The 19,123-nt window shown below is 39.2% G+C and overlaps 1 protein-coding gene and 1 long non-coding RNA gene across 6 annotated transcripts in view; one reads left to right on the forward strand and one right to left on the reverse strand.

The window, feature by feature from the left end:
* Positions 1-19,123, forward strand: part of LOC141375273 (uncharacterized) — a 256,688-nt gene that overhangs the window by 97,727 nt on the left and 139,838 nt on the right. Inside the window, exons 7-8 of one of the 2 annotated variants that reach the window (XR_012383044.1) lie at positions 5,288-5,425; positions 9,845-10,176. The exons of the other annotated variant lie outside the window; for it this stretch is intronic. This is a non-coding gene — a long non-coding RNA (uncharacterized lncRNA). Of the gene's footprint in view, positions 1-5,287; positions 5,426-9,844; positions 10,177-19,123 lie in introns of those variants that run through there. 2 annotated transcript variants of the gene reach the window in all.
* LOC110439918 (cell adhesion molecule CEACAM5-like) lies at positions 1,576-18,888 on the reverse strand. Of its 4 annotated transcripts, none has more exons than XM_073907998.1 (10): positions 18,789-18,888; positions 13,868-13,903; positions 11,021-11,293; positions 7,308-7,598; positions 5,453-5,593; positions 5,263-5,364; positions 5,100-5,171; positions 4,864-4,926; positions 4,701-4,746; positions 1,576-3,609 (listed from the first exon to the last, which is right to left on the reverse strand). In XM_073907998.1, the coding sequence occupies exons 1-10, from the start codon at positions 18,817-18,819 to the stop codon at positions 3,603-3,605; spliced, it is 1,062 nt and encodes a 353-aa protein (XP_073764099.1). In that variant the 5' UTR covers positions 18,820-18,888; the 3' UTR covers positions 1,576-3,602. The 4 variants fall into 4 exon arrangements, 2 of the variants coding, with proteins under 2 accessions (XP_073764099.1, XP_073764100.1); XR_012383019.1 differs by having other exon boundaries at positions 1,581-3,609; positions 5,453-5,541; positions 18,789-18,868; XM_073907999.1 differs by lacking the exons at positions 5,100-5,171; positions 5,263-5,364; positions 5,453-5,593 and having other exon boundaries at positions 18,789-18,851.

Genomic DNA, 19,123 nt, shown 5'->3' on the forward strand with positions numbered 1-19,123 from the left:
CCTTTGGACTGGGCAACTGGGGTGGTGGTTCCCATTTTCAAGAAGGGGGACCAGAGGGTGTGCTCCAACTATAGGGGATCACACTCCTCAGCCTCCCGGGGAAAGTCTATGCCAGGGTTCTGGAGAGGAGGATCCGGCCGATGGTTGAACCTAGGATCCAGGAGGAGGAGTTTTCGTCCGGGCCGTGGTACACTGTTCCAGCTCTATACCCTCACCAGGGTGCTCGAGGGTTCATGGGAGTATGCTTAACCAGTCCACATGTGTTTTGTGGACTTGGAGAAGGCATTCGATCGTGTCCCTCGCGGCGTTCTGTGGAGGGTGCTCGGGGAGTATGGGGTCAGAGGCGATCTGTTGAGGGCCGTCTCGTCCCTGTATGAACAGAGTAGGAGTCTGGTTCTCATTGCCGGCAATAAGTCAGATTTGTTTCCAGTGTTGGACTCCGGCAGGGCTGCCCCTTGTCACCAATTCTGTTCATAATTTTGATGGACAGAATTTCAAGGCGCAGCCTTGGGCTGGAGGGGGTCCGGTTTGGGGAACACAGAATTTCATCTCTGTTATTTGCAGATGATGTTGTTCTGTTGGCTTCATCAGACATGGACCTTCAACATGCACAGGGACAGTTTGCTGCCTAGTGTGACGTGGCTGGGATGAGAATCAGCACCTCCAAGTCCGAGGCCATGGTGCTTCACCGGAACAAGGTGGTTTGCCATCTCCAGGTTGGAGGAAAGTCCTTATCCCAGGTGGAGGAGTTTAAGTATCTCGGGGTTTTGTTCACAAGTCAGGGAAGGATGAAACGAGAGATTGACAGTTGGATTGGTGCAGCGGTCGATGTACCAGTCTGTTGTGGTGAAGAAGGAGCTGAGCCGAAAGGCAAAGCTTTCGATTTACCGGTCAATCTATGTTCCTACTCTCACCTATGGTCATGAGCTTTGGATCATGACCGAAAGGGCAAGATCTCGGATACAAGTGGCCGAAATGAGTTTCCTTCGAAGGGTGGCAGGGTGCACTCATATGGATAGAGTGAGGAGCTCTGACACCCGGGACCAGCTCGGAGTAGAGTCGCTGCTCCTCCACATCGCGAGAAGTCAGCTGAGGTGGCTCGGGCATCTGTTACGGATGCCTCCTGGACGCCTACCTAGGGAGGTGTTCCAGGCATGTCCCACCAGGAGGCGGCCTCGGGGAAGACCCAGGACACGCTGGAGAGACTATGTCTCTTGGCTGGCCTGGTAATGCCTTGGGATCCCCTTTGGAGGAGCTGGAGGAAGTGTCTGGGGTTCTCTCCTAAGACTGCTGCCCCCGCGACCCGGCCCCAGAAAAGCAGCAGATGATGAATGAATGAATGAATAGATAAATTTGTAACATTTATACAAATGATGAAAGTTTGTTCACTGTGGTTTTATAATATACTGCAGAGTCAGGTTAAGGTTTAAAAGAATTAATGCTCACCATCAGTTTACTGTGTGTTTTTCTTTTTTAATTTTTACAAAAAAAATATTTATACATATATTTTTTTATTTATTATTTGATTTTCAGTAAAAGAGAATCTTAAAAGACACAGAAAAACACCCGAGACATGAACTAATCTGCCCCAAAACATGCTTTATTTTGATCATAGAAACAAAGATTAAAAGCATTTTTTTTTGTGAGCCTAGATTAAAAAATTCTTGCAAATCGTATCAAAAATGATTTATATTTATCAGAAATCTCCAGAAAACAACATATCAGAATATATCAATGTATTAGAAAATACAAACATTTACTTAAACATTATATTTAACAACAAAACCACCAAAGACACTATTTTTTTAATACCAATAGAATACTGCAATACTGTGAAGTTTTCGGGAAGCTGAGTTAAGTGTTGCCTGTAGAAAATATATAAATGTTAGAGACAAATGAAGTGGAAGAATCCCCCAGCATTCATGTTTTTAAAAAGTGTTTGAAGACGCATCTTTTTAAAGTTGCGCAACAGTTTGTGACGTGTATGCATTTTATGTATATTGTGTAGGTGTATGTATGTATGTACGGTGTGTGCATGCATATGTGAGGACTATTGTGTGTGTGATTGTGTGGATATATGCGTGTACATAAGTCAGAATTATTAGCCCCCTTCTAATTTTTTTCTTCTTTTTAAAATATTTTTCAAATGATGTTTAACAGAGCAAGGAAATTTTCACAGTATGTCTGCTAATATTTTTTCTTCTGGAGAAAGTCTTATTCGTTGTATTTCGGCTAGAATAAAAGCAGTTTTTAATTTTTTAAACACCTTTTTAAAGACAAAATTATTAGCCCCTTTAAGCTATATATTTTATCGATAATCTACAGAACAAACCATCATTGTACAATAACTTGCCTAATTACCCTAACCTGCCTAGTTACCCTAATTAACCTAGTTAAGCCTTTAAATGTCACTTTAAGCTGTATAGAAGTATCTTGAAGAATATCTAGTCAAATATTATAGCTGCCATCTTGACAAAGACAACATAAATCAGTTATTAGAGATGAGTTATTAAAACTATTGTGCTTAGAAATGTGTTGAAAAAATCTGCTCTTCGTTAAACAGAAATTAAGGAAAAAAATAAACAAGTGATCTAATAATTCAGGGGGGTAATAATTCTGACCTCAACTGCATATGCTTTTATCTGAGTATATATATATGTTGTTTATTTTGCTTTATTTGTCTATACATTTTTTTGTGGTTTCAAGAGTTCACACTTAGCTGATGATTAGTAATAAAGCTTGTTTGGCATGCTGTCCCAGGAGAGAGTTCTGAGCTTTTAAGATCCTCGAGCCCTGGGCTCCCTCTCGGGAGTTTGAGCTCAGGTAGATCTTGATGACTCATCAGATATTGATGCTGAGATGGTGTACTCAGAGCTTGGCTAAAAAATACTTTACCAAGTCACGTCTGTGTAGGTTATGTCAAGACATATTCCCATATCAAGTCAATCAACTCGATCTCTCAACATGTATGAAGGATAAAACCTGCCACGTTAAGTGGTAGTAAATCATTTATTTGGGCTGAATTTAAACAAACAAATTAAGTTGTACATTATTAAATTTCATTTGTTTAAATTCAACACAAATAAATTGTTTGCAACAGGTCTGCATGCAACACTTTTTTCAGTGACCCGCTCCATTGGAAAGCTTGTGTTTTTAGCTTACTGGAGTCAGGAACTGTTACTATTTAACTATTACTGTTTACTGTTACTATATAAAGTTAGGTAGGTTTAAATCCCCAAAATGGTGTGCTGGCTAACAGATGTATTGATTCTGTGTATCCTACTTCTAGTAGCTTGGCTGACAGAGGCTGACTGGATGCATGATTCACTCGACATATGAACATCTACTGGGTGATGGCTGTGATATTGCACTCTTTTTGACATTGTTGTTGTTGCATTTGCAGATTAAAGTGTGATATTGTGTCTGTCAGTGCTGTTAGTGATTATAAAGTGTTTCTTTTCCTGATTTTATTAAATCATAACATCAGTAAACAAAAAAATCATCAAGACTAGATGAAGTGTGTGTGTTTATCTTTGCTCTTGGTTTTCTTTTTGTCCTTTATGTTGATTTCTGTATAAATCAGATCACTGGGACCTGCAGAATTAATATCTGAAACAGAAAATCAAGCAGGATATTCAGAACATGTTGGACTTATTATAGACCTTTTTCATGGCTGCTGCATGGAGGGCGCCATAGCGACCAGCGTCTTCCGGTAGAATGCTAAAAACTTCCGTTTACAGCGTTTACAACTGGTAATTTGCGCTCCGAAAATGGGTTTCAATAACGTTTTTAATGGATAACAGAGTGTTTTTGTGACACACAACTTAGAAATGTGTGTGTTAAAGCCGTTATAATCTGTCACATGTGGTTCAAGCGCGTCAAAAATACGAGAAAAACGTTCTCCTAGTTCACGTGTCTGCCGTCAGAAATACAGTGTGTTTGTGCGTTCCCGGCCTGTCAGCTGTTAGCTCAGCGGCTCTTTAACACACACACAGAGAGAGAGAGGGCAAACCAGAGTACTGGCATGAAACTTAACAGGTATGAAAGTCGTGCAATTTACAAAAATGACCAATAAAAGTCTGTTATTGATCCTCTGCTGGCTGATTTGCTGTTCATTCTAATCGCGAGCTGTTTGTGTTTTATTTCGTGTGTTGTTTTAACCACGGTGTGTGTTTTTCTGTCATTTCGAAATGACACTAGCCTATATTTTCACTTTGTCACAGTTATTAAATCAGTGTGTCAGTGGCACAGTACAGGCTACGTGTGTGTGTCAAACATTTTGGTGAATTACATTAGTTTGGGCTGGTTATATATTTGAAATAAAGAGAAAATGTTGACTTTAGCGATGACGAGGCTTCATTTAAACTGCAGAAGATGCCGTCTGACAACGAGGGGAAAACGCCTCACAGCAGCTGTTTTCCATCCTATTAGATCGCATTTCTCTAAATGATCAGTCCAGGAGATGGTGCTGATGGACAACAGTATTAGTTCAAAGAGGATAAAAGCAGGTAAAATAGATTAAAACTATTGTTTCAAAGCTGTCCAAATGTGACTGTTTACATGCATCAGCTGCTGACCGGAAGTTTTTCGCATTCTCCTTGCGCATACACGCAAAGCATCATGGGTAATTTTGCATTCCAAGAAAAAGGTCTATACATCAGAAAAAACTAAACAGGAATTCACCTTTGTCCACGTTTTACCTGATTTCTGAGTATGTCACATTAGTTGACTCCGGCATGATGTCCGCTGCAGAAATAATAATGAATTAATCAGTGGATAATGTGTATTTTTAATTCCTCATCAGTGTTCATTGTTCATTGGTTCATGACTGATGACTACATGTGTACAGAAGAGGATTTTCACCTTTATCCATGGATTGCTGTTTCTTAACAACGACCTCTGAATATGTCACATCTGACACGGGCTCTAAAACAAACAACATGAACAAATAATGTGTTGATAATAATTGATATAAATAAGGAGGCAGGTCAAAAGATTAAAGGTCGCTGTTAAACAATAATGGATCAAAATGAAATATATTGTGTGAACAAAAAAAAAAACATTCCAAAATAAAAGAATGAAGCAAAAATGAAGCTGACCAGACTGTAGAGGAAAGTTTACAAGTTGATATTCTCCAGATCGAGTTGGAACTGGGTTGTTACGGTCCTGATCTACAGTAGAAAGTAATCTCATTATTAATGCATTTTCATATATCTGATTACATGCATTCATGTTATTGATCATGTTCTAAACTCCTCACACCTCTTTTCTTCTTGTGTCTCAGCAGCAGAACCAGTAAGATGAGGAGCAAGAAAACAGTCAATCCCACAGAAACACCAACGACAAGAGGAGATGAAGATAAAGCTGAAGAGAGAAGATGGCAGACCTGTTCATAAAGCACATGCTGTATGATAATATTACAGAGGTAAATAATCTATCATTATTCCCAGACCTCTGACTGAGATCCAGCTGTGCGGCGACTCTCCTCTCTTTGTTTCACAGTAGTAGAAACCCTCATCAGACTTTGAGACAGTAGGGATGCTCATCTCTCCTGTCTGATTCTGGATCAGTGATCCGTCTTTATAGAAATCAGCTGTGAGGATGGAGGAGATTGTAGATCGATGTAAACAGTGTAGAGTCAGAGTTTCTCCCTCAATCACAGGATCAGCAGAACTCTCCAGAATCGCAACACCATACACAACACACATCTTTTTAGTCTGAATATATGGCTAAATAACTCATATCAGCAGTTTTGTGAATTCATACAACCTCCTTGTGCCCCACTGGACTACCTGTGCATTAATCACCAGTTTTGAAATCATAAAGCATGTATACATTTAAGTTTGTTGTTGTCATTTCAGATTTAGGGCCCTATCTTACACCCGGCGCAGTGTGGCGCAAGGCGCGGCGCAATAGTCTTTTGGTGGTTTCAGCTGGGCGCAAGAGTCGTTTTGAGGTGTTGCGCTAAACTGTTTAAATAGCAAATGCATTAGCGCTCATATGTGCGCCCATAGGCGTTCTGGTCTAAACAGGAAGGCGTTCTGAGGTGGACCGCTGGCGCGTTGCTATTTTGGGAAACTATAATAGATTTTTCATTAGACCAAAACGAACCCGGTCTAAACTCTGGCGCAGAGTTGCGCCTCGCTTACGCACTGCTTAATACGCACAAGAGAGCAATAGGCAAATATCTTTACATATGAAAAAATGTAAATATTAAGGATATATATAGGATATAATAAGAATAGATATAGAATATAAATATAAAGGATTAAAATATCACAAAACATATTATTTTCTAGCCTCGTAAATATGAAAAATCGCTGCTTTTATGTCTTCTTCATCTCGGGAGGCTTTTTCAGTTCATTCATAACAATTTGCTTTTGTATAATGTTATTATTATTAGCAGTATTATTTATTATATCCATATTTATATTTGTTTTATTAAAAACAAGCTTAGATTTGCCCACCTGTCAGGTTTTAGACCATATGGGGCACAGCATGTGTTTTAGGATATAACTCAGGTTTTTGAGCACACTTTGTTATTATTGTTCATTTATTAGTTTGCTGGAAATTAGAACTGAATTTAGAAATAGTTTTGAAACGAATATTTGCGCTTAACAAACAAAAGTATTTATTTATAGACTAATTGATGTCTGTGCGTAAAGGTTTCCCTATCCAAGAGCGAAAGTGAAAGTAGTTCCATTATCTCTCATTCTCACGCAGTAGATGCTCTGTTTAACAGTTTTCTGTTAAAAAAAACTGTCAACTGTTTGCTAGTGAAATGCTAATTTTTTCCACTTAAACTTACTTTGTGTCCTGTAAATAGCGAATGCGCTCTTGGCGTGACGCAGCTGACTCTTAAAGGGAATGGGAGAAGAGACTCTAATTGGTTTATTCTTAAAACACACCTATAACTCATTAAGAAAATAAACTCAACCCTTTTAGACCATGCGCCGAAGTGCAAGGCAGATTTCCCGTCCTTAAATTAGCAAAAACACGTTCTGACACGCCCTGAAAGCGTTTGCGCCCTGCGTTTTGCGCTTTGCGCATGGACCGTCAAAATAGAGCCTGTAGTCTGTCAGGATCAGATCGAACACCAAAACAGAGGCCGATCAGCCTAAGATGTGTGAACATTCAAACATACCAAAAAGGTAAAGATCATGAGGTTATACACACACGGCTGCAGCACGTTACAAACACTATACAGTATAAGCAATGCTTCCATTAATGCTCAGTCTTGCTTCACTGTTGTGTGCATTACTCAGTGTTATTCTGTTATGAGTTCATGAAAATAATATTCAGCTCACCCTTCAATGAGAGATTAACAGCAGAGGTTGATTGTGATGAGTTTGGTCTTTCAGATCTCTGTCCTCTACACCAGTACTGACCCTGATCAGACTCAGCAGCTCCTCTGATAGTGAGAGTGTCTCTGTTTACAGTGTAATGACCATCAGACTGTAACTTTACACTGTTTCTGTCTGTATACCACTCATATGTCCAGTCACTGTGATCAGACTCAATCACACACGTCAGATTGACTGTCTCTCCAGTGAATACAGCACTGTCTGGTGTCACAGTCACTGTAGATCTGGGTGAAGCTGAGGAGGAAGACAAAAACACAATTTTGTTAAGCTAACATTTTGTTATCTAATATTAATGATTTTCTCTGTTGTTTCACTATATCTGCTCTGTTCTTTAGTGCTGTCTATAGTTTTGTCCTTATTGTTTTTTGGTCCTCAAACACCTCTGACCCTCATTTACTCAGTTTAATATTTGTGCTGTAATATTGCTGTGCTGTATTGTATTTTATAGACACAGAAAACAGTATAGTGATCATCCTTATTAATACATTTTTCCGACTGGAACAATCTCCCTTCTACAGAACCCCGGAAGCGACGTAGTGGAGGAGAAAAAAAATGGCTGGGTGAAAAAAAAAAAATGGGTGAAAGAAAAAAATGGGTGGGGAGGAAAATATTGTTTTTGCGTTCTCTCGCAAAGTTTTGCGTTATCTCGCAAAGATGTTTTGCGTTCTCTCGCAAAACTGTTTCTCCACAAACACTTCCTGTTCACTTCACTCATGTAAACCCTCCCGTTTTTGACGAAATTCTCCCGTATTTTACTATTCTACCCTACTTTCTTTACATTACTGTGCGTCGATCGTCGCCTTTCACTTTGCAACCTCTGAACCAGTGAATGCATGTATAAGCGCTGACTGACAGACGCGCTCTGTACAATAAACTGATCATAGATCAGCTTCTGTACGCATAAAATAAAAAAAAAATATGTATAAAACATAAATAAAAATGTCTTGTCTAAGATGTTCAAACACTGAACATCTTTCTATATTTAGGCTGCTTTATTTATTTATTTATTTAAGACTACTTATTTGTACTAAATGTTTTCATTTAGTTGTCTTTTACTTCTTCAATTCTATTTTCGAAAACGAATCCTCTTTGCACTTAAAGTTTACAGTAAAGCATGTTAACAAATTTTAAATGATTAATGAAGGAATTATAATGCTTTGACTTATTGTTTAATATCATTTACATGCACAGTAGCATATTTAAAGCTGCTGTATGGGCTATTTCTGTCCGTTCGCATCCTGTCCCTTTGCGCCCCCTGGCGGCTCATTCACAAACTGCGGCAGAAACAGAGCGGCACCCATTTCAAACGGCAGCGGTATATGCTGCGGCATTAAAAGCCACTTCGAACTCTCACCTACTGTGTGTGTGTGTGTGTGTATATATATATGTAGCAGATGTTTTGCATTAAGCCTTGGTGTACGCCCATTACTAACTGCGGGTTAAGAGGTGTATAAAAGCCTGGCGGAGAATAGTGGAAGTTGCGTCATCGTCCAGCTGACTCCCTGTGGTGGGTGTGTAACTGCCGTGCGTTTGGTATGTAGTGGCTGTTTAAGCCTTATTTTCGCTTTCGTTTCAAATTGTGTTGGGTTTGATTCAGTTTTTCTTGCTCTGGAAGGCTGGTGTCTGTTCGGTTGCTGTTGCACCATAGAGTGGCTACTGTGAGGCGTTGTGAGCTTTGAGAAGTCGCGTTTCCTAGAGCTGAACTCTCCCTCGTGATTCTGTTGACACTTATGCGCGTTCCCGCGACTGCTGTCTTCCCAATCGGTAAGTAGGGCGCTACCGCTCGTACATTCTGTGCATATCAAACTACTAGGAGTAGAAACTGATTTCTGTTATATTTTCTAGTTAGTTATTAGTACGGACGCCTGGCTTTGCCGGAGGGATGACTGGCATCTCGTGTAGCGATTGCACTGTGGATTGAGCGTCTTCACCTGCCCTTGACACCTACTGGATGCTGCTGTTTTGTTTCTGTTAATTTAGTTTTGATTCTCTTTTGTTTCTGTTAATTTAGTTTTGATTCTGTTTTGTTTCTGTTAATTTAGTTTTGATTCTGTTTTGTTTCTGTTAATTCAGTTTTGATTCTCTTTTGTTTCTGTTAATTGCTTTTTGTTTTGTCGTTTATTTATTTTCGGTGCTTTTGTATCAGTGTTTTTTTTGTTTTGCATATGTTTTGATTGTTTTTTTTCTACATTTACAAAAATGGGAACACATAAAACAAGTGTTGTCTAACTGACTGCTTGGCTTTGCTTCTATACCTGCATTCTGGTGCGTTGTCCTGTTCCAATATTGTGACCTTGTGCTCTAACTTTTACTACATACTGTTTGGGATTCTTTTTAGCGGGGGCCTGTCACCTCCGTGCCCCTGGGCGGCTGGTAGCTGCTTAAGTAGTCTGTTTTTGATACCCCTTTGAGCCCATTTAATATTGTGTTTTCTTAAATGTTTTATTTCCTTTCTAATTGTGGTTTTCTTCTCTCCCTAGGAGCTGGGGGTGTCTAGTACGGGCAGTCGGGCTGCTGTGTGGCGTGGCTCTTTTGATGTATTAGTCTTTTGCTCACTTGTGTGCATTGAAGTTCACTGTGTGGTGTTTTTGGAATCTAAGAGTGTGCACGTGTGAATTTGTGGGTCATTCTCGGGCCCAGTGCCTAGCCTGCCCGACTTTAGTAAGCCCCAGTTCCTGCGGTTGGATGAGGATTTGTTTTTTTGTATTTTGTAACCGCCTTCTAGTGCCTTTTTAAAGCACATGTGCCTGTCATTTTAATATTTGTAGTCCAATGAGAAGTGCATTGTAATAAAAGGAACTCTATTTTTCTACATCCACGTCTCATTCCCTTATTGTCAGAGATACGAACCTGTGTTTTTTGTCCCAGGTAATGTACTGGGTGGCGTAGTCGAGCTCTAATTGCAATAGGTTGTGTTAATTCGGCCGCAGTGTGCCAGTTATTGTATTGGTCTGGCTACCAACAAAAAGCCTTATCCCCCCCCCTTCGCGCCACATATATATATATATATATATATATATATATATATATATATATATATATATATACACACCGTGTATATGTATTGTTTTAAAAGGATCGATTTAGTATCGATATCGAAAAAACCCCAAAAACAAACTATACCCAACCCTAGTTGTTTGGTGTATTTACGTTATGATGTGTTGTACTCTGTTTGCTTTATGAACTTTTTAGGGACCCCCTTGAAAATGAGATGATTCATCTCAAAGGGCTATCCCATTCAATAAATAAATTCAAATAAAGATCAGAAAATATTCATGCCAGCATTTTCAAATAATGTATTTTAATAATAACTAACAAACATAGAAATTCAAAAGTGTTGCCTTTGTGGTTCACTTTTATGTAATGTGACATTATCATTCCTACTAAATATGATTATGATTTTATAGATGATTTTATGAGTATGATAGATGAGTTTTATTTCTATACATGACAGATTGTTCTGTTTTTGTATTGCAGTTTTTTATGTAAAGGCCATATCCCTTAAAGGTCGTCACTACAGGATGTAACAATCCAGAATCACCAGAGAAAACACAACCCATGTGAGACGTGAGTGTGCTGTGTAAAACCCACAATCTGTTGATTGGCTATTAAAATTTTAATTTTAAAGTTTTGGAGGGCAACGATATTCACCTTACCCTTCACTGAGAGATGAACAACTTCTGAATAGTCGGTTGATCCTTCATTTTTGAGTCCTCTACACCAGTACTGACCCTGATCAGACTCAGCAGCTCCTCTGATAGTGAGAGTGTCTCTGTTTACAGGGTAATGACCATCAGACTGTAACTTTATATAGTCTTTATACCACTCATATGTCCAGTCACTGTAAGACTCAATCACACACGTCAGATTGACTGTCTCTCCAGTGAATACAGCACTGACTGGTGTCACAGTCACTGTAGGTTTGTGTCCTGTCAAGAAAGACAAAATAAACTGAATGAAACAACTCTTTCTGATAAAATAAATAAATAAATAAATTGACAGCTGTTTATACTGATTTCTGCAGTTCTGCACCCCTGGTCGGTCAGTTCTTCAGTAATAAAAAGAGCCGATCCGAATTTAGTAATAGATGCAGTTTGAAAACCTCTGTAAGGCACTGTTTGGCACCCCTCATATGGTAGTCCAGGGTTGTAACACTCATCGTCGCTAGCTTAAAAGATTTCCGGCACCAGCAGCAGTAGGCATCGTGCTCATTTCCTGGCACAGGCTTGACCCAAATGTAATTCAGATTCCTTGGCCACAGCGGGTTAAACCACCACTTTCCCATTTTAGCCGACAAACTAGACTAGCGACTATCTTGTTCTGCACCTCATTTGCTTAGTAACCACAGTAATGCAAGCTTTCGTACTTTCTGCCGACGTGGAGCGCGAGGTGCACTCAACGTTACGCTGCATGAATTTTTAATTAGCCTAATTTTAATTTTAATTTAGAATGCTCCAGCGTTCTTCTGTGGAGAGAGGAGAACCTTAAAAAAGGACAACCATCTGTGCAGCAATCCACCAATCAGGCCTGTATGGTAGAGTGGCCAGAGGGAAGCCACTCTCTACCTGGAATTTGCCAAAAGGAATCTGAAGGACTCTCAGACCATTAGAAACTAAATTCTGTGGTCTGATGAGACTAAAATTGAATTCTTTGGAGTGAATGCCAGGCGTTACGTTTGGAGAAAACCAGGCACCGCTCATCACCAGGCTAATACCATCCCTACAGTGAAGCATGGTGGTGGCAGCATCATGCTCTGGGGATGTTTTTTTGCAGCAGGAACTGGAAGACTAGTCAGGATAGAGGGAAAGATGAATGCAGCAATGTTAATTAGCCTACATTAGTAACTAAGGGTGTCACGATCCTCCAAATCCTCGATTCGATTACATTTTCGATTCTAAAGTCACGATTTGATTTTCGATTATGAATAATTAATTAATTAATAACAAATTAATTATTTGTAGCCTACCGTTTAAACTACCTGACTTGCATGGTCTTTGTTTTACCCATAAACAAATCATAGAGTAAATGAATAAAGGTAAGATACACACATAATTACCACCTGTCAATCACTTTTTTTCTGCGGGACTCGTGAATAGGCAGTGATCTGTGTCGTTATAATGGTGTCTGTAACCAACAGAAACCAGCCAACAGTATCTGAGGTGTTCGTTAAAATGACTAAGTACTTGTGTGAAAGTAAAAGATGGAAGCAGTCTACTGACCCGCTGACTGCCTTGACCCGCTGTCTCGAGCGCATGACGATGTGTGTGCGTCTGTATCTGTGTGTGAATGAGTGTGTGTGGTCAAGTGATGTGCGTTTTCAGCGGTAGTGAGGAAGGAGGGCTGCTCAAAAATTCTACACGCCGGTGTGGATGTGGATCGTTGTCGTTCTAAAATGCCATTTAAAAACAAAGACATATTAGTGTAAACAGGGCCTGAGTGTGTATTTTTCGCGAGCGGATTTGCAACAGGTGCGGGGCGGAGGATCGCGATGCGCCCATCGTCTATCATCCCAACTGTAATACGTACATAGCAGAGCTTGCAAACTGTGTTTTTTTTGTCGACAACACGAACGTTGTCAACATTACTAACTGGAAATCCAAAATACTTCCACACCGGCGTCTTCATTGAAAGAGGAGAGGGTTTAAGTTCTCTCGACGGGTCTCCTGCTTCTGCAGTTTAACAAGCAAGTCAACAAGCATGTTTTTTTCCACTTGGCAAGCCAAGCTAACGTGATATGGCGGCGTGGCAGCATCGACGATTCTATTTTTTGATTCGATAATCGAAGTTGAGCATAAATTTCGATCGATTTTGATTAAAAATCGAAATCGTGACACCCCTATTAGTAACAGTTAATTTTGTTATGGTATGAACTTTATTCCTAGGAAAGGCAAAAACAAATGAATAAAATAAGACCTTTTTAACGAAATCCAAGACTTTGTATACCAAATTTAAGTCTATTAAGACCTTAATTTGAGATTATCAAATTTAAGACTTGTTCAATGCTTTTAAGACCTCGCGAGTCCTCTGTTTAATGACCTCAGAGAGTCAGGACCTCGGTTCATCAACTCCTTAGGTTTTCGACTGTCATGGATTTTTAAAAGGTCTATTTTATACATTGAAAGTCAATAAATGTTTATATATTATTGTCCAAGTGATGGAATATCAGGGGTTTTGTCACTGTCACTTTCAATTTTAGTTTCCAAAATGTAATTTTCCTTATATAATATTATATAATATTTAATCAAATGCAGTTACCAGTGTGCACCTGTTAGTTTAGACTACACCAGGACAATGTACATTTGAAGAGCTTTGGCTTTAAAATGATCCCTTTAAAGACTGCTGTTAATTGTCTGCTAAATGCCTACATGTAAATATAAAATGTGGAGAGGAGTTAAACATAAATACAAAACATCAGCAAAGAGACAAATGTGGGATCTTGATGTATCTCTGTACACAGACACAACAGCATCATTTACATTTAAATAAAAAAAATACTGCAGTACCTCGAGTGAATCCAGCGTGAAGGATGGAGATCAGCACTGAAAGCAGCAGAAGCACAGATGTGATGCATTTGCATTTATGAAACACAAAGCAGATCATTGAAACAGAATAGAAGATAAAACTGGAAGATAAAACTGTTTATTGTCACAAAATTGATCAATTGATTATTGATCTGTCACAAAACTTTATTGGGTGGACAGACTGATAAGTGAAGTTTATTCATAAACAAATTTCGAGAGGATCACGTGCTTATGATTGTTCACAGCTGTTCCAACTTTAGCTAATGACTGATTATCCTATCAGACGATCCTTAACTCACTATAAATAACCAGACTTTTCTCATCTCAATATCTTCGTCTTGAAGAAACCCCCCCACCCAACACTACTTTCCCTCCTTTCAAACGGGCGTCACAGTGGCCAGTGATTAGCGCTGTTGCCTCACAGCAAGAATGCCCCTGGTTTAATTCCTTTCCAAACCAGACGGCATTTCTGTGTTGAGTTTGCTCGTTCTCCCCGTGGTCGCGTGGGTTTTCCCCGGGTCCTCCGGTTTCCTCCCACAGTTCAAAAACAAGCACTCTAAACAATTAATCAAAATACATTAGCTAAACTCTGAGTACACCTTTCAGCATACATATCTGACACTTAGCTACAACAAGCAAGAAGGGGAGTCATTGAGATCTACCTGAGCTCAAACTCCCCTCTCGCCTTGCAACGGGAGGGAGCCCAGGGCTCGAGGATCTTATAAGCTCAGGGCTCTCTCCCGGGACAGCACGCCAAACTAGCTTTATTATCAATCATCAGCTAAGTGTGAACTCTTGAAATCTAAAGCAATCTGCTTCAGCTACATGGTGCAGGTGTTTGTTTGCTATTCCAGCCAGTGAGCTCAATCCTCAACATTTAAGTGCCTCAGTGTTGTCTGTGTCGCTGATTTGCAGCACATTTTGTTTATGTCATCAAACATGTCAACGTTAATTTTAAGGATGCTCCTTTCAATTAATTTTTTAATCAACAACCGCAGCTCGTTAACTAAATATTAACCATTAACCGGTCAGATTACTATTAAATTCATATTTAATGCAATAAAAAAAAACATCTCTATTTTGTGTCTGACACATTAAATATCGCATCTTAAAACACTGATTTATTTTAACATGCGAACAGCAGCATACAGAACATATGAACAGAACATCTTCACACAGCTGCTGTTTCCAACAGCATAGAAAAAAGAATAAACTTAATAAAAAGAATAAAAAAAGGTCTGCCGTAGATATTTTCATTTAGATGACAAATTTAGATTACGAAATGAGAAAACTGACTGAATTCTTTTTTAGAATATTTTCTTTTTTCAAATAAAAATAGCAAGCTACCCTTAAATAATTGCTCCATGAAAATATGCATTAAATTAAATGTAATTAATGCTCCGCTGTAATTCTTATATCACAGACCTGTCAACATTTTTAATAAAAGCCATTAGTTAAAATATTATGTCCTGAGCATTTGATTTTACCTTTGAGCTTCTGTTGTTTCATTTCCTCCGTCTCACTTGTGATTCATGCGTGTGTTAAGACAATGACAAGGCACATATGTTGACTTTTTTTTTAAAAGTATAGCCTTTATGCTGCGTTCACATTAGACGCGGCAGGCGCGTCAAGCGCGAGTGATTTACATGTTAAGTCAATGCAAACGTGCGAATAGACATCCTGCGGCGCGATACGCGAGAATGGCGCGGCGCGAATGACGCAAATTGCGCGAAAGGCGCAGAACGAATTGAGCGTTTTGGGCGTTTGACGCGCTTAATGAGCGTTTCACACAAACCTCTCGATTTCGAAAATCTGAACTTCAGCGTACATTCGCACCGCAAAAACCAATCAGAAGCTTGCTCTTGTGGGGGCGTGATTGTGACGTAGAACCTGTTGTCGGTGTTCCGAGGGAAATCCTCCAGCCTTCACCGACAACAGTTCATCAAACTCGGCTTTGCTCAGTCAGAAGCACCGCTGAAAGCCTCCGTCATCCAGGTTCAGTTTCTGGAGGAGTTTATAAGCTTACAGAGCTGGATGCACCTCTGAAAGAATGTAGTGGACTCAGACACAACCCTAAACGTATCGAAGATGTTTTTCAGTCTTCATAAAACACATAAACACTGTTATTTTCTTCATAAAATCCATGTTAGCCATTTAGCTATGAAGCTAGAGTCTTCGGGCAGACAGAAGCCCTGCCCATCACGCGAATCCGCGTCTGTTCTGATGTGAATTTGACACGCGAATGAAGCGGGGTTTGACGCGCGTATGAAGCGAGTAAACTCAAATGTTCACGCGGCTATTTACGTGCAAATACCGCGATTTATCCCACGCGTTCCATTTCTGGTGTGAACGCAGCATGAGACCTTTTTTTGCTGCATGGAGGGTGCCATAGTGACTAGAGCCTTCCAGTAGGGTGCTTAGAACTTCAATTAATAATTGTCATCAGCCAGAGTAGCATTTATAGGTGGCAATGCTGTTTTCAGTGGCTTAAGTTGCAAAACTTTAATTTTGAAAGAAAGACATTTTTTTTGAAAGAAAGCCATTATACAGTGCATCTGGAAAGTATTCATATAGCTTCACATTGTACACATTTTTTGTGTCACAGCATTATTCCAAAATAGATTAAATTCTTTTATTTCCTCAACATTCTACACACAATACCCTATAAAGACAATAAAAAAGAGTTTTTAAAATTGTTGCAAATTTAATACAAATAAAAAAGCAGTGACAGTGCATGTCAAAGCACAAACCAAGCATGAAGACAAAGGAATTGTCTGTAGATTTCCGAGACAGGATTGTCTGGAGGCACAAGGGGGGGGGAAGGTTACAGAAACATTTCTGCTGCTCTGAAAGTTCCAATGACCAAAGCGGCCTCCATCAATCGTAAGTTGAAGATGTTTGGAACCACCAGGACACTTCCTAGAGCTGGCCGGCCATCTAAGCTGAGTGATCGGCGAGAAGGGCCTTAGTCAGGGAGGTGATCAATAACCCGATGGTCACTCTGTCTGAGCTCCAGTGTTCTTCTGTGGAGAGAGGAGAACCTTACAGAAGGACAACCATCTGTGCAGCAATTCACCAATTAGGCCTGTATGGTCGAGTGGCCAGACGGAAGCCAATCTCCGCCTGGATCTTGCCAAAAGGCATCAGAAGGACTCTCAGACCATAAGAAACTTAATTGAATTCTTTGGAGTGAATGCCAGGCGTTACGTTTAGAGAAATGCAGGCAGCGCTCATCACCAGGCTAATAGCATCCCTACAGTGAAGCATGGTGGTGGCAGCATCATGCTGTGGGGATGTTTTTCAGCAGCAGGAACTGGAAGACTAGTCAGGATAGAGGTAAAGATGAATGCAGTAATCTACAGAGACATCCTGAGTGAAAACCTGCTTCAGAGTGTTCTTGACCACAGATTGGGGTGACGGTTCATCTTCCAGCAGGACAATGACCCAAAGCACACCGCCAAAATAACAATGGAGTGGCTTCACAACAACTCAGGAAATGTGAAAATGAAAATGGCAGTACACTGTCGCCTCCCATTCAACCTGATAAAGCTTGAGAGGTTCTGCAAAGAGGAACGGGCAAACATTCCCAAAGACAGGTGTGCCAAGCTTGTGGCATCATATTCAATAAGACTTGAGGCTGTAATCGCTGCCAAAGGTGCATCAACAAAGTATTGAGCAAAGTCTGTGAATACTGATGTACATGTGACTTTTCAGCTTTTTTATTTTTAATAAATTTGCAACAATTTCAAAAAATATTTTTTCTACCGACCGGAAGTTCAAAGCATCCTCTTTGCGCATACATGCAAAAAAGCATGTGTAGTTTTGCCTTCTAAGAAAAAGATGTAAAGCATATTATATATTATTTACATACAGTATTGCATTGAGTTGCGCACATGTTTTATATTTTTATAGCTATAAAATGAAAACCTCTTTTTAGTGCAGAGTTATAATAATGCAAAAATCAAGTAAATCATTGGATTTGTTTGATTCGTAGATTGGGCTATGAAGGGTATTTTAAAAAACGCATTATTTATATGAGCTGACTTCATCAGTGATGAGACAACTAACTATAATTAACAGAAAACACATCTGAAAAAGAAGTCAGCACTGAGTAAAGCTTAAACATAATTTTTTGGCAGCTGCAAGTTGAATCTAGAAATGCTGGGTTACTCAAACAATTGTATGCCAAATAGACAAATCCAATCCCTGGGTTAAAAAACAAGAGCAGTTGATTGTTTGTTGTCTTTTTTTTTAGTGTGCAATCAATGAAGTTCATAATTCATAAAATAATCTTTTTGGGACACTTTGGATAACTCATTTCTAATAAATACTTTTAAATGTGGATAAAGACTAAAATGCTGGATTGCTTTATCCCAGTGGCAGGGAACCTTTGCCCACTTGTGGCTGTTCAACAAAATGCATGGCTCTCCAGCTGTCTCTCTTTAACAATATTTTACAGTTTATTGAAATTGAAAATACAATTGTTCTTTAAAACTAGCCAAAATTAAAATGTTGCTGCTGCATACTTTATTTTGAATTATTTTAAGTAACTTATGTTTTTTTAGTATAATAATAATGTTAATTTATTTTACAATTTGTTAATTTTCAGAAAAGAAATATCAGAGGTTAAATAAATTGTCCTTCATTAATAGAATTGCTCAACGTGTATATAGTATAAATCAAAATCAATCAGATGTTGCTGTCCAGCGACCTCTATTCTACACTGACAGCACAGATAAATGGCTGATCTCTGAAGCTTGTATCTGATCAACACTTCACACATCAGCACTGAATCTGACTAATAAACACAAGAACATACAGCACAATCATTCTCTCATCTTCAGCTGAATGATTAAAACAGTATTAAAGAACAGAAGAGTGGAGAATCTGATCAAATACTCACAGAGAAGGAGAGCCAGTGCACTGGAGCCCATCCTGACACACTAATGGACTGTTCTAGCAGAGCGCTGGCTGCTCAATCACACACTTCCTGGGTGTAAACCAAGAGTTAAGGGAGGTGGACTTACTAAAAACTAACTGAAACAGAAATAATCTCTCTCTTTAGACCAGGGGTCTCCGACAGTTTTCATATGCAAGCCACTTTTAAAAACTGAAAGTGGCCAAGAGCTACTCATGTTCCATTGTGTGTATATATATATATATATATATATATATATATATATATATATATATATATATATATATATATATATATATATATATATATATATATATACA

Source organism: Danio rerio, chromosome 7 (genome assembly GCF_049306965.1).
Source record: "Danio rerio strain Tuebingen ecotype United States chromosome 7, GRCz12tu, whole genome shotgun sequence".
Lineage (NCBI taxonomy): Eukaryota > Metazoa > Chordata > Actinopteri > Cypriniformes > Danionidae > Danio > Danio rerio.

What these genes read in the sequence shown, in the direction of transcription:
- LOC110439918 (XM_073907998.1), bottom strand. Translation starts at nt 18,819, where the DNA reads ATGGGCTCCAGTGCACTGGCTCTCCTTCTCT. An exon ending in TGCACTGGCTCTCCTTCTCT is followed by an intron (nt 13,904 to 18,788) that starts GTGAGTATTTGA and finishes TGCTGCTTTCAG; the next exon opens with TGCTGATCTCCATCCTTCAC. An exon ending in GAGACACAAGAAGAAAAGAG is followed by an intron (nt 5,172 to 5,262) that starts GTGTGAGGAGTT and finishes TTTCTACTGTAG; the next exon opens with ATCAGGACCGTAACAACCCA.